Source organism: Anguilla rostrata, chromosome 4 (genome assembly GCF_018555375.3).
Source record: "Anguilla rostrata isolate EN2019 chromosome 4, ASM1855537v3, whole genome shotgun sequence".
Taxonomy (NCBI): Eukaryota; Metazoa; Chordata; class Actinopteri; order Anguilliformes; family Anguillidae; genus Anguilla; species Anguilla rostrata.
This window is the reverse complement of record NC_057936.1, coordinates 48,555,133-48,570,880: the sequence shown is the minus strand read 5'-3', so window position 1 is coordinate 48,570,880 and position 15,748 is coordinate 48,555,133. Positions and strand designations below refer to the sequence as shown.

Sequence of the window (15,748 nt, the reverse complement as noted above, 5' to 3'; positions counted from 1 at the left end):
ATTTGCATCATGGATGTGCCGCCAACAAATCTCAGCAACTTGACGTGTTGCCATCATGTCAATATGGACCAAAATCTCTGAAGAACAGCACCTTGTTGAATCCATGCCACGAATAATTAAGGCAGCTCTGAAGGCAAAAGGTGGTCCAACCCGGTACTAGCAAGGTGTACCTAATAAAGTGGCCGGTGAGTGTATATTAATTAGAACGGTTATTATATCCTCTGAAGAATGTTTAACTCCCCCTCCCCAAATATCCACAAGTATGTAAATAAGGGTAGTATCATCACACAGGATATTGATTAGATCATCACAACAATATAGCAATGAAAAATGTTTGTCACATGCATGCTTTGATTACAAGCACTGCACCTGCAAAGTCCCATTAATAGTATTATATGATTTCTTGATATTCAGAGGTGATTGATTTTCATTAAAATAAGAAATAATGTAATGTTTATTTGTGTATTTAAAGGATCCCCATTAGCTGATGCCGTGGCAACCACTACTCTGCCTGGGGTCCACACCTGACATACTGTACATAACACATTACATGATAAACATTATATTACATTAAAATACATTAAATAGCATCAATATACATTAATATAAAATGCAAGGATTACATTAATATAAAATTTTAAAAATTACATTCATATAAAATTCAAAGCCAGTCAAAACTGAATATAAATTAGGTTAGAATACTAATTAAAAATCAATATACAGATGATGTTTAAAAGAACGAGAATTATACAACTCACATGAAGCAGAACACTAATATTGAAAACTAGCATAGAGTTATACCTCCTACTATTTGGTCTGTCATCTGCATGCCAATAGATGCATTCTGCATATTCTTCTTAAAGGATGATTTATTTTTTATTAAAAATTTTATGCTACAATTTAAGGCTAAATTTTATTTCTGCACATTGTAAAACAACAAGAACAACAATAGTATTATTTGCATATTGTAAAACAACAACAACAATAATAAACAAGCAAAATCAGTTTCAGAAAAGCAGTGCGTTTCTATGTTTTACCTTCTATTTGTTGTAAAGATAGCATATACTTTATCATATTGCATTTATCATATTCTACTAAATTTTCAGTATAAAGAGTGACAGTTCATGTTTACATTGGAACTTAGATTAGCATTAGCATTCTGGCTCTGAGATGTAAAAACTCAGAAGCACATGTGGTTGCATAATTATGTTAATTATTAAAATAAAAGAAACTCAACATAAGCAAAATCCAATCTTTAAAACAAATATACACATCTGTGAATGTTCAATTATGCTGAAGATCCTCCCCCAAAAAAGGCACTTGCACATTTATTCATACAGAAAGGTTTTTTTTTGTTTTGTTTTGTGCTTTGTGTTTGTTCAGTGTTGCTTGATCAACTGTTTACACAATGCATCATGGCTAATCAGAGGCATGTCCTCTTTTAGAATGCCAAGAAAAGCAACATGTTGGTGTGCTAATATATTACATTTGTATGACAGTGAACACATCTGTGGAATTATCAGAAACTGAAAATAAAGTAAGAAGGGACTGCCTTTGCATACGGAGTGATAATTCTCTACTATTAAAATTATTTAAATATGCTTTTCATTTCAATGGCAGCATGACAGTATTGTAGCATGTTGCGGAAGTAAGAACACAGCTATTTTCTTTTTTACCTTCTCACAGGTAGGTGTTTTCAGGCAGGTAAGCTAACTGACACCTAATTAACATGTATATAAGTTGCATTATGTGTTGAACTACTGTTAAGGGTTTTATCCAGAACTACATAAAAATTAGCACTACACACATTCACATTCAGCTAAGAATGTTGATACAGTATCTTTCTACCATGCTATACTAACAGGATTTCTAACCATGTCAATAGATAGCTGCATGGGTGTTGGGATATAAATCATTATGATACAGATATGGTGAGTTTTTAAAGTGTAAAATACAATTTACTCCTCTTTTCTATAATCAACAGCATGGGCAGTATTTCTTTTTGCTTTCCTTTGTTCACAAAGATGGCAAATTGAACATTTTGCACATATACTGTCAGATCTATAAATATCATAATATATATTATACATATAATAATTATCTGCTGTTCATTCAATTCTGTGCCAAGTTGGTCCTAAGAATATTCTAAAGCAACAGGAGTATTTCCCAACAAAAATTGCCTCTTCATACCGGTACCTTCATTAGATTAACTGCAACCTCCATAAAGCCTGATTATTTTTGCCACTGTGAGACAACGAAAGAGAATAGAAATTTTCATAATAACAAATATGATTTTTTACATTTTTTTATTGTAACTCGTTGATTTTCCAAGATGACATTATTCTCTTCTCATGCAGCAGATTTGGTCCAAAGGCAGTCCATGTCCAAAGACACTTTTCAAAACCATAGATGTTCTGATCTGTCTTAAGGGTACACTGTAAAAAAATGTGTATTTATAAGCAATATACAATAAAATGTCATGTTACTTGATGTGTATTTTACATTTACATTACATTGACTTTAAGATTACACTTATTGGCAGTCATTTAATTTGTATCTAGTTATTTTCCAGTTAGCACACTTCATAACACAAAACAGCCAATACATTTCATTTCAGTCAGTAACTGTGATTTTACACAAAGACTTTATTTGTACAAGGCAATACCAATAAAAAATAATTATCATGTTCTGTGCCTACTTGAAAACCAATGGAGCAAACTTGTCATTCAGTACAGCAGCAGCCATCAGAACCACAGTTTGAAGTCATAAAGCAGAGCAGGCAGTTAAGTACAGTTGCACAAAAATAACATATCTTCATTTTGTGAGTGGTTGTCTGGGCTTCAGCATGAAATTGTATTCAGAGGAAAATTAATATACTACAGTGAAATATACAACTGTTTCCTTGCCAGGTATTATTTGTTACTGTTACAGCTCTGTTTCTGATTATACTAATGAAAATATAGAAAGACTATTGATTTCAAGCAAAGATGAGACAAGAATTTACGCTGAGTCCAAAGTAACTCATTTTTACTCATAACTAATGTGAATAGTTAAAATTTCTTGGCATTCTGATAAACAGCATTTTTTATGGTGACAAAAAAAATGTTGACATATGGAAAAGCTATAATGTGGACATTTGTTACAGAGGACATGCAGCTCATAAAATTGCACAGCTTCTCACAATATAAACAACATAAAAATTACTCAGTTAACAAGTATAGGTCTGCAAAACCTACTGCCTCCCAAAAAGCGTTAGAGATGAGGGTGGGTGGGATGCTTCTTGGGAAAGTGATGGGGGGTGGGGGTGGTTGTGGTGGGGGGGGGGGGCATCAGTGGGTGGCACAGGACCTGCTAGGCTCTCTGAAAATCTGTTTTTAGTGTAGCATCATTTCCATTGTTTGGATCAAGTTAGGAGATTTCATAAAAACGGACTGACTCCTTTATTATTTGCAGACCTTTTTATTAGGTTCTCGTCCCTTTTGATACAATATCTTCCAAAACCGCAAAATGTTAATTTGCTATTTGATCCTCCATTTTTTCCCCCGTTAGCATCACCATGGTCCCCATTGGTCAATGTTACAATGTTAAACACACTTACATAGACAGAAGTGATGCTGGAAAATGAATTAAGAAGAGAAGTAATGAAAGCAGCTGCTACGATATTTTCCCAGTCTTTCCATTTTTATATTTCTATTATCCAAAAATAAAACAACTTTTTGAAGCATGTGCCGGTGCATGTGTATGTGTGTGTGTGTGTGTGTGTGTGAGTGTGAGTGTGTGCGTGTGCGTGTGCATGTGTGTGTGTGAGTGTGTGCGTGTGCGTCTGTGAATATGCATGCTAAATGACAAGATAGCTTTTTGATTTGGGAAATACTATCAAGAAACCCTATTTCTAAATTCTGTCACCCCAAACTACTGAAATTAAACTGTTAACTGTTACACTTTAATGGATATGTCAATTAACAACAGATACACATATTCACCTGCCCATTTTAAATGTGTTTCTCTCAGCAAGGAAGGCGTGTACTGTTTAAATGTACACTGATTGGTCAAATAGTGTCACCATGCCTCATATAGCTAAGTAAATTTCAGTTAAGTATTATATAATCTGAAAACCCTACTTCATGAGACCTTCCATTACCACTTTCATTATGGCGTATCGTAAGTACTGTATTTATGCACCAACCAGAAGAACAACAATAAATAAATACATACATAAGTCTAAGCAACATCACATCACATAAACTGGAAATCAATGGGGGAAATTGTTAAAAATTTAGAAACTGAAAATATTTTATATGGAGGATGGGAGGTCTGTTGGTTTATCCAGAAAAATGACTAGCCTTTGGTGCAGTAATACACCCCCATCTAGAATTGATGAGAAGGCAGGGCATCAGTCAACTGGGTGTCCCCTATCTCATCAGGCAACAGATACTCAGTCAGGCACCGCAGGGTACTCCACCCTGCATTAGTTATGTGGTCCTCTTGTGCAATGACTGCGCAGCTCTACTGGATTGAAGGCTAAGAAGAAGTGAGAGCTGAGTGCAGGTGTTTTGGAAGATGTACATTAGTCCTATGAAGTGTATAAATCAGCTCATTCATTTCTCTTGTGGAATATACCTTAGTGGAGCTAAGAGACAGGTTTAATTTGAAGCTGCAGAGCTAATGTGAACACGCAATATCCCAGTGTATGCGATCACAGATTTTTGGTTTATGCTTTGTGCTTTCACCTACGTATATTTATGGCTTATTTATTTGTTTTAAACAGATCTTTTACAAATAGTTCTGCATATGTTGATGTATTTATTCAATTATGGGTAATGTATACTTAAATTAACACCAAGACTGATACGTATGTTACATTTTGTTCATCTTTTTTTTTTTTTTTAATTGAAGAATTGAAGGTTTGTTGCGAACATGTACAGTTGAGGCCAAACGTTTACATACACCTAGGCTAAAGATATTCAAACTCAGTTTTTCACAACTCTGCACATTTCATGTTACCATACATTTCTTTTGGCAAGCCAGTTGGGACATCTACTTTGTCCACATCAGTTTGTCTTTAGCCTAGGCGTATGTAAACTTTAGGCCTCAACTGTACACAGAGAGACATCACTCCCCCTACAGGAGAAAACCATCTTTGTGCTGCTGCATCGATATTCATTTCGATCCTGTTGCTTCTCAGAACATCTTCTACAATGCAGCAGAAACTTTTTTGGTTCTCAAAAAAATGTACCAACATGTATATAATTTAAGCAAACATATGGAACACGGTAATGTCATTTATATATTTGCAGGATGATACAACTCAATTTCCGAAGTCCAGCTTCGGAGAGTTCCTTCCCATTGTTTTGGTAGGTGTCTCCTCATGTGAGCCTTTTGGAAGCACATTTTATGTCAATACTTAATGAAGCCTCCATTTCATCTTTCAAAAATGACGTCTTTCACACAAAAATGAAAACACGCAACCACGCACGCGCGCACACACACGTTTTTATTTTTACTTTCATGATCCTAACAATTGCATAATTTTCATTTGTTATTTAAACGCGTTTTCTTGTAAATTATATACCTGGCTGGCTGCCTAGCTAGGAGCCTACTTGCCGGGTCTCAGGTAGGATGTTTCTGTAGATACATGTCATAAAAAACTATTTTAATTTTATCCCACTGACACCAAATTCACAACAACACAACGGAATTAAGAGTACCATGCTGAGTTAATCCAACAAGAAGCAAGAATGTGACCAAAACTGATAAACACATCCCAACGACAGATTAGTTTTATTCCCCTTGACATTTAAACATGTGACCAAATAAATCACCAATGGTATCGTTCTTACGTCATACTGAAGTTGTTTCTAGACATTTCCGGGTGTGTGTTTCCAGTTGTGGGCCTCAATACAAAAAGTTGGCGTTTATTGTTTTTTACAGAAGAAATACAAGTTTTTGAACTACATTTGGTGTGTTTGTCAGTGTTTAGAGGCAAAATGAATCGCATTTTTGGTCGAGGTAAAGCAAAAGGACCCCCACCAAACCTTACGGACTGTATAGGAAATGTAAGTTAACTTACATTGTTTTTAGCTAGCCAACTTCGTTTGCTATTGAGTAATCTAAGTTTAGTTATTGAGGGTAGTAAGTTACTTAAGTTCATTCTATATAAATATAAATATAGACCCCGCTCTGGTGTAGTTGACGAAAGTAGTTAAGTGTGGTGACAGTGACTCACGACGCACTGCACAAACACAACTGGCTAGCTAATGTTACTTTGTTTTCTTTCTGTTTTCTTTAGTTATTTCTTCCGTTTGAGGCAAACTAACTAAATAGGTGTTTACCTGCGAGAGAAATGTATTTCCTAAATAAGGACAGCATTACGATCTGCATTCCTTTCTGACAATGTAGTCATTCGTGTCATGTGAGTGCAACGGGATTTTTATTCTTTGTTCTCTATCTGTTAGCTAGAATGGCTCACTCAGAACAAGGATATTGACTGTATATATATATATATATATATATATATATATATATGCAGTAAATAAATGTAGTAGTAACGTTCGTGGTGACATACTGAACAAGTGATATTTCTCTTCCAGTTAGTTTGTGAAAAGTATGACGTACGTAATTTATTATTCATTGTTCACGAAAACGTGTGGAGTTATTCAGTAGTTTTTCTGACTGGTGCCCACAAGTTAACGAGCTAACGAGCTAAAACAGTGGCTATTGTAAAGCGTTAGCATACCAGTAGGACTGGTTTGCTATGGGTTATAACGAGGCCTGCTGGGTTTCCTAGAGCCCTTGGCCTGTGTTATTTTTCTTTTATACGTTTCCTTAAAAATAGAATATCTATTTGATTTGCACGTACATTTGTATGTGCTTTGAGTGAATAAATAAACAAATGAGTAAATCCAAGCCCTACTATACCTGACCCTGAAAAGTGCCAAAGTTTCAGTGGTATATGGGTAATGGGGTGTGTGATTATGTGTATGGCATACCAGCCAGCCCAGTAACTGTAGGGAGAAAGCAATCTTTTGTTTAACTTTAAATTCCCCATAATTCACCCTTTTAGGTTGACTCAAGGGCAGAGTCTATTGATAAGAAGATTGCCAGGTTGGATGCAGAGTTGGTCAAATACAAGGATCAAATGAAAAAGATGAGAGAAGGACCTTCAAAGGTAAATATCCAGCTGGGCTGAAAACAAAATATGTGTTGGATTTTTCCTGCTAATTTATAGCTTGTCATGTTCCGCATGTCACTAAAGGAAATCCCACAGATCAGAAGCCACTTTCCTCATATTAAAATGTTTAAACTGAAATTATTTTCAAAAGTAATTCAGTAAGTGGTTTATCTCAACTTAATAAATGTGGTACTTCATGTGCTTTGTTGCTATTTTTTTTATTCACTAGAACATGGTTAAGCAGAAGGCCATGAGGGTACTGAAGCAGAAGAGGGCGTAAGTAATTTTATTAGTCTAACAGTTTACCTCAGAGGTATACCAGCCACAATGAGGAAAACAGTTTTTGCATGGAACAAGACAGCTAACTGTCTTCATGAAACAGGACACTCTTAAGTTAAAATTCAAGGACAAACCAAATGTTTTCTGATTTAACATCCGCCATCAAGACGTAAGGCAGAGGAGATTTGATTAAGGGTCTGAGGTTGTTGATCATAGACCATAATTGGGTATTCCAGTTTTTGTGTGCTGTAGTCCTCTGAGCTGTTTAGCAGGTTAAGTCAAATGACTATCAGTGCTGTGACTTATTTATGTGACAATGTTCGATGCAGCTTGGATATGACCACCCACTTAATATTGATACATTTGGAAAAAGGTATACAAACACACACACACACACACACACACACACACACACGCACACACTTTTTATGTATTTTATTTTTTCAGGTATGAGGGCCAGAGAGACAACCTCACCCAGCAGTCTTTCAACATGGAACAGGCAAACTACACAATCCAGACACTGAAAGACACGAAAACAACAGTAAGGATGCTTTCCATGTTTCTTTTTTTTAACATGTCCCTAGTTGTGTGAATGTATTTTCCCTCTTGTCAGGCTTTACGTTAATTCTGGTCCCTGCTGTAGGCTGAATGCAATATGTTATCCTACTTATGATTTCATGTGGTTCATGTAGTGCATTTTTTTTCCCGACTATTTTCTGCTGATACACAAATGGATGTTTTGGTGTGGACATGCAGTGATAAAATGGTGCTGTATAAAATATCCCCTTTTTTGCTTCATTTACTTGTCATCACTTCTGTAACGTGTTTCTTGTGTGTGGTGTGTTGTAGGTGGATGCCATGAAAATCGGAGCCAAGGAAATGAAAAAGGCTTACAAAAATGTGAAAATTGACCAGATTGAGGTATTTTTATCCTTTTTACATTTTCTTTGTGTTTTCGTAAATGCAATATAATTGTATTGTGAATATTGGGGCTTATTTCATCAGTGGTAATAGTACCAGATCTGTTGTTAACTCTGGATGATAAGTTCCAAGGACAGATGCTGTTGAGACATGTCTAACTGCATGTGTGTAGCTGTCTGTGTATTTTGGTTGAGTGATGGTGGTGTGGCGTCAACCGTGTGCACTGTCTGCTGGGCTCCAGGACCTGCAGGATCAGCTGGAGGACATGATGGAGGACGCCAATGAGGTCCAAGAGGCCATGAGCCGCAGCTACGGAACACCAGATATCGACGAGGACGACCTGGAAGCTGGTCAGTGCAATGGGTTTGCTATTTGCTATCTGAATGTGTGTGAGGTGTATGAGCTCTGCTCTGTACTTGCTTGATGTCGTAGCCTGATTTAAGTTCCCATACACATTTGTGTGATAGTAGGCATGCTCACACGTGTGTGTGAATGTGTGTGTGTGCGGTCTCAGAGCTGGATGCCCTGGGAGATGAGCTGCTCCTAGACGATGACAGCTCATACTTGGATGAAGCTTCTTCTGCACCTGCCATTCCAGAGGGACTTCCCAGCGACAGCAGGACAAATAAGGTACAGACCACGTCTGCTAGTATTTACCAATTAATCAAAACAATTTATCACTATTAGCTGTGTTTCCATTAACACAAAGAAGAAAACTTTAAAATGTTTATTCCCATTTTGGCGTGACCAAACTTGATCACATGTAAAAATTAAAATGAACGCTAGAGCTTATTGTTTTAACTGTTGATAGGCTGAGAATTTGCATTGTAATTGGTCCAAATATACATTAAAACAAATGGAAACATGAGTAATTAACTCAACTTGCCAACATTGTTTTAAAAAAAGTAAACCAGTTTCATCTAAGATATAACCCACTGATTTTATCTGGTGGGGGAATGTCAAATAATAAACATCATTCAGGACAAAAGTGTGGAATTTGTCAACACCTGTCTTGTTGAAAGCAATTTAAATGCTACGAATGTAAATTTGCTGTGATATCAGAATAGAGCCTCTGTATATTTTTTGAATTTGTGAACATAAATGAGACAAATGTTTATTATGAATAGACATCCAGCTGGCAATGCAATCCCCACCATTCCCAACCATTTAAGGTGTAATATCACAAATATGTGATTAGAATGTTCTTAACTGAACATTTTAATGTAGATGTATCACTACTGGTAATTAAAAACAGCCAAGTTCTTCACAAAAAAACCTATTCTTCAAAGGGTTAAATATCATACATGAATGAGGAGTGGAAACCATTTTATATGGTTTTACTTTATGTACAAAACCGTTTAAAAATCTGAAAGAACCTGGGAACAATGAACTCTGCATGCATGTCCCTAAGGTCTTAGGATCAGTCTGCATTCTATCTTTTAAAATGTTCCTGAGTTTTTTGCATTTATTTATTTTTTTCAGGATGGTGTTCTTGTGGATGAGTTTGGCCTGCCACAGATTCCTGCTACATAGGAAGCAAAAGAGGGGAAAAAAGCAGTACTCTAAAAACACATTTTTAAAATGTAAAATAGCATTTATATATTGGTTGGAATTGTGCCTGTAAACACAGCCATATTGGCCAATCTGATGTATTGCGGCGATATATCAAAGTGGTCTTGGTCTATTTTATTGTTACGACATGCTAGTGGTTTTGTAACCTTCTCTTTGATTGTTAAGCTTGTTCATTTAAAAAATAATTAAGTGCAATGAAATCAAAACTTTCAAGTTCTTGTGATAATTTACTGATAATGGTTGATTTCATTATGTGAGGTGTATATCCGTTTTGAAATCAATCTTTATCACTTATACATTTTTAATTTATTTTATGGGTATGATCTGATACAATTCTTTTTTTCCCCAAAACAATCAAACTGTGGTTATCTAGTTTAGGTACAGACCCTAAGCACTTTTAATTCAAGTTACTTTCACCAGTGTAGAGACTCTTTAGTAATTGTAGGAAAGATTAAATGCCTGACAGTTGTGAATACATGTATAAGTTTATTTAAAACAGCAGCCATAGCATTTTGAACTGTACCAAACACCCTGACAAGGCAGCACCTCTAGTAAACAAAATGGCCTTACATACATGACTCATTACATTTTCAAATTGTAGGCTTTTCATCATGTAATGCTCTATCAGGTCCATGTGTACTGTACAGTTCATTAAACAAATATAAGCCATTGCAAGTCAATCAGATGACTTTGGGGAAATTCACATTGCTTTGCTCAAATCTTGAATCCTTGAAAGCACTCATCATTATTGGCTTGAGCCACCGGTTAATACAATCACCAGCTGAGTCTGTAACTGTGAGGGAAGATTTTCTTGTGCAGGTATTCTACCCTCTCTGCTTGACTTTGCAACTTTTCAAATTCGTAGAATGGAATCTGCAAAACAGATGACATCTTTCTTAGTTGACTTATTAAAAAATGGCAGAATAGAAGGCATAATGTACAAACGTTTTAGGGGAAAAAAAAGATGAATTGGCCGTCATCACTGAACCTCAACCATTAGAGCAAATGCTGAGGTTGCTCAAGCGGTTGATCCAACACACGGGTTCCCCCAATGACATGCAACGAAGCTGTTCTTACATCAGCAAATGGAACACTGGTGCTCTGCTTTCGGCACATAGAAAACCAGCCGTCTTCCAACTGTGCCAGATCTGCCAGATGGGAAGCGTTAACTTTTGCAACATTCCATTCTCACCTGCACAACTTCATAGCCCAGTAGCCTGAGGTGCCTCTGTTTAATGGCCTCTTTGCCCAGCAAACGCCTTGTGTTCAAAGTGAATCTCTTTGGGCCATCAATGCACAAGGCTATCCTGCAGATTAACACCAAGAAACACATTCAGACCCTTTAACTGTCTTCTAATGTATATGCACACATTCATATGCACGATACCCGTTTGCCTTTTTAATGGTCTTTTAAATCAGAGACTCAGAAAACAATCATCAAAACCTTCAAAATTATCAGTGAAAATTCTGGTGATTGTAATGTTGGTTCAGTAAATCCATCCTTTTCATGAACTTTACCTCTGATAGACTTCATCAATATGGGAAGCAGGTAAGACATATCCTTCTTCATCAAGCTTCATTTCCACATCTGTAATAATAAAGGGCAAGAAATATTAATCACAAAAGCAAAGAAACTTCCAGGTCAGCAACACTATGCCACTTCAGTGAAACTTGTTTTACAGAAAAAACTATGTTAATTTAGAACTTTCCCAGTTGTATTACCTGGAACTTTCAAAAATGTGTACAGAGTACCAATTTACATTCTGTACCAGGGGTAGCAACCCTTTTAAGTAGATCTGCCAGGAAGTGTCATTCCATCAGTTGCAAGTGTTCAGTTGTATAGGAATCAGTTCTGGTCAGCATGTGCACTCCGAGATAGAGTACTTTACCCAAAGTGTAGCAGTATGGAGTCAGGACCCAAGAAGCAAAGTAGGTGCGACCCCCTAGCAGGTCCACCAGGCCAGTTTTCACAGAGCTGTAGAGAGGTCCATCTACTGAGGTCTCCAGGGATCGCGCAGATGTGAAAAAAGATTTCACATGGTACTTGCGCTGGAGCCTGGGTCCCTGAAATCGAAAAATGAACTGCATGTGAACAGGGTTACATTCGACATTTTGATTAACAGTGGTGAGGTGCAGCAAATGTCCCACCAACCGAACCTACAAATCAATTATGGCTCCATAGAATAATGATGACCTTGGACAGACTAACCTCATAAGAGGGACACTCGAGCTTCACAGTCATGTAGAGCTGTGTCAGCTGTGCCAACACAATCCAGTCCAAGCCTGTGCCTTGAGCTGAAATGCAAACAAGGTGCAGATATAGGAATGAGCTGTGAAGCATTCAGTTTCTATATACTCCACGAACCTTTAAGATTAAAAGTGGACAAAAATATATATGTATGACGTAGCAGTTTAGTTTAGTAGTTCTACGAAACACGTTCGCGTCATGTGGTTCAATAAATATTTTAAAAAGGCGTTGATGTCTGAACTTTCTTTTTTCTATGTATTTATTTTTCCATGGATAAGCGCCCCTTTTTGCAAGCCAAAACAAACATTTTTTTTTCTGTGATAAGCATCGGCGCATTTTTGGAACCGATGCTTTTTAATTCAGTAAGTCATTCCAACTCACCTTGGAGCTGCTGGAGGAAGAAAGGGTTGAAGACTTTGGCGAAAAAGTTGACGGGGAACCTCTCTACCAGCGTGCAGGAGTGCAGCAGGTTGAGCAGCGTGCGGGGCTGAAACTGCGAGAAGCGGCTATGCAAGATGGCCTCCACTTTGCGGAACAGCTCCCCTGTGTTGGGCGGCAAGTACCCGAGTTTCCCAAAGGGCATGATCTGCCGGGCGACCTGGCTAGTGCTGTATGAGTCCGCCCTGTAGGCAAAGCTCTCGGCCACCGCGTCAAAAACGGGCAGAGAGAGAATGTTCCGCCGCCCAAAGTACTGCATCACCTTGGTGATGGTTTCCGGGTGGGCGGTGAAGGTGACACTGGGGACGTGCCTTTCCATTGCCTCCACGAAGTAGCGGTCGCTGTGACCGAAGTGCATAAGCGCCCCCAGAACCTTCGTCAGCTGCTCGTCCGTGAAGTGGGGCACGTGTCGGACCGACTGCTTGCACAGGCCGATGACGAGGGGCACAGCCTTGGTCTGTTTCAGGACCACCAGAGCATTCAGAACAGTGCTGATGGACGCCGGGTCCAGGCGGGAGGCGACGGAGATGGCGTGGGTGTTCATAGAGTTCAGGAGGTTTTGGTAGTGGCCGTTTTCCCCGACCCCGGCCTGAAGTGTGTCATACACGCGGGTCAGCTCCTGGAGGCTCCAGTCCCCAGGTTTGCGCTCCTGCACCGCCTCCATGACCTGCCGCAGCATCACACAACCGGGGCCTTCAAGGGCCAGGAGAGCCTCCGCCAGGGTGCACAGCTGGTCGATGGTCATGTGGCCCCTGTCTAGCCGCTCCTGGCTTTCGGAGACCAGCCGCACCATCAGCGTGCTCCAGGGGTCCAGGTATAGCCGCGTGCAGGCCCGCAGGGCCGACACCAGCCCCCCATTCGTCAGCCTGGTGGAGTCGTGCTCCAGCTGGAAACACAGGGCTTTGACGATGTCCTTCTCCAGCACCCCCGGGTCTTTTAGTCCGTTCTCCCCCTGTTCCAGATCTGCCACCCTGTGGAGCACGGCGGCCGCCATTGTGTCTGACATGGCCTCCACTGCCTGCATGAGCTTCAGGACCTGCCTGGAGGTGCTGCAGCTCCTGAGGCGGTCTGCGAAGTCCTGCTCGGCTGAGGCATCGGTCGGGTGCAGCAGGCTGAGCCGGAATGTGCTAGTGGCATCCCTGTGGAGACTCACTGATCCTGGGCTAAACTGGAGAGGATCCCTCACTATGGTGGACAGGCTCATCCTCCCACAGCCATACTGAAGTCGGCGGCAGCCCTGGCTCACTGTACAGCGCCTGGAGCCGGTCCAGAGGCACACCGGGCACGCAGGCTTCTGGCTGTGTGTGCTGAGCCGGGAGAGCCATAAGACACCAGGGAGAGTCCAGAGCCGTTGCCCAGTCAGGGTCAGGTTCTGTGTCCTCTGTAAAAGCTTGAGAACCATAACTCTGCGGAGGGTTTCCTGGGGAAACACAGATCCTGTGGTGCAAGCAAGAGAGGAATTAAAGCATACCCCTGAATGCTATGTTGAATGGTAATCCTTACTGCTCTCCGAAACAATGTGTGGAAATTAGAGGCAGTTCTGCTAGTTAGCAATTTCAGGAAGTTATTCATATTTTGAGTTTTAATATCCATTTAATCGGCGTTCATTTTCCACCAACACTTACACCAAGCAATTGTAACATGTTTGAGATACTCGGAATGGCAGGTATAGAACGTCTCAGCTATACAGCAGGGACAATTTGGAACTTTTCGGGGTTTCCCACAGAAATTACTACGATGACCAGAATCACTCCTTACAAAAAATAACTTCTGTACCCTCTGCCCTCATGTACAAACACAGAATTCAGATACAGTCGCACAATAAAGCCTAAAACGTGGGTTATGTCCCCTCTTACTTTCATTAATTTAGCTCAACGTGATACTGCGAAAAAAAATTTACAAACCAAGTAGCCCGCATCCCTTCTCTTTGCTCCCATGTGCCCAGTAGCATCACAAGCCGCAGGATAAAATAGTTTTGTCCTTGTGCATCTAGTTAGCTAAGCGGCTAAACGGAAGTTGCATGAAGAACTAGCAGCACACACAAGGCATACAATGTTTAGTTCTGCGAAACGTTTGATTCAAATTATATATTTAAATAAAACACACAAAAAATCATCAAGCAGTCAGTAGTAAATGCAAGTACAAGAACCTCACATTTCAGAAGAGCATTACAGGGACAACCAACCAGCTCAGTGATGCCAGTCCGCCGTGCTTCTATAACATTATTAACTGTAGTTCTATAACCAATTTACCACTTCCTGTTCAGCTTGAAGGTGAGGGGAAGAGCGTTACAGTTTGTAGTCCTGAAACCCGGAAGTAAGTTCGCTTTTTTGAGCCATGGGTTCCCTCGTAAGATTTCTAATGCATTTTCCCCATTGGGATTTAGTTTTTTTTGCCGAAAATAAGGTCTGCGGTCGACGTAAGCCTAAGAGAGCTCGACGTGTTGTTCTAGTAGATAAATTACACCCAATAATTTCACCACCGGGGATTTCGAAGCTCGTATGTGCTTTTAAGAAGTAAGTTGCTAACAAGTTGCTATATTTACACTACAACAATGGTCGCTTTCTGGCAACCGCCATTCAAGTTCCCATACTAGCCCGCCTGCACGTGACAATCTTAGTTTTTTAAGCATATACGGCTTCGAAATTTACGGTTGAGATATTAAAGGGTGTACTTTATCTCGTAGAACAAACCTTAAAACTCTCTTAGACATACGTTAACCACAGACCTTATTTTCGACAGAAAACGAAATGCTTATGGGAAAAAAATAATTTGTGGACGGAACCCATGGCGGAAGTAACTCCTGAGTTGGCCTACAAAAAACGTAATCACTGTAACACTTTATGACGTTTCGAGGAAAAGGAGGGGCTGCTGGTGGTGTTTTTCTCACCGTCATTGACTGGGATTGGCTCACACTGACACACATTGACAACTGTTCTTGTACAGTTTATTGGTTTCGACGTTTATGCGTTGTGTTTTGATACGCCAACAAGATACCCCCGGTAGCTAAGGCGATGACGAAGCGGGTGTGCCAGTGTTCCACTAACCTTCTTGTGGTCTCAGAATATATACTTAGGAGCGTTGAATTTACCGGAATTACATTAATCGTGCTGAAAAAG

General features: G+C 39.4%; 2 protein-coding genes across 4 annotated transcripts; one reads left to right on the top strand and one right to left on the bottom strand.

Moving 5' to 3' along the window:
• The first annotated feature begins 5,843 nt into the window (after positions 1-5,843).
• chmp5b (charged multivesicular body protein 5b) lies at positions 5,844-10,623 on the top strand. The gene is made up of 8 exons (XM_064332898.1): positions 5,844-6,056; positions 7,064-7,168; positions 7,401-7,447; positions 7,898-7,991; positions 8,300-8,371; positions 8,613-8,721; positions 8,886-9,001; positions 9,854-10,623. The coding sequence occupies exons 1-8, from the start codon at positions 5,988-5,990 to the stop codon at positions 9,902-9,904; spliced, it is 663 nt and encodes a 220-aa protein (XP_064188968.1). The 5' UTR covers positions 5,844-5,987; the 3' UTR covers positions 9,905-10,623.
• On the bottom strand, positions 10,410-15,449 carry fastkd3 (FAST kinase domains 3). 3 transcript variants are annotated; one of them, XM_064332897.1, is made up of 7 exons: positions 14,882-15,449; positions 12,573-14,066; positions 12,153-12,238; positions 11,833-12,007; positions 11,462-11,531; positions 11,136-11,250; positions 10,410-10,816 (listed from the first exon to the last, which is right to left on the bottom strand). In XM_064332897.1, exons 2-7 carry the CDS (start codon positions 14,029-14,031, stop codon positions 10,718-10,720), a joined length of 2,004 nt encoding a protein of 667 aa, XP_064188967.1. In that variant the 5' UTR covers positions 14,032-14,066; positions 14,882-15,449; the 3' UTR covers positions 10,410-10,717. The 3 variants fall into 3 exon arrangements, with proteins under 3 accessions (XP_064188967.1, XP_064188965.1, XP_064188966.1); XM_064332895.1 differs by having other exon boundaries at positions 14,784-15,448; XM_064332896.1 differs by lacking the exon at positions 14,882-15,449 and adding an exon at positions 14,534-14,688.
• Between the last annotated feature and the right edge of the window lie 299 nt (positions 15,450-15,748).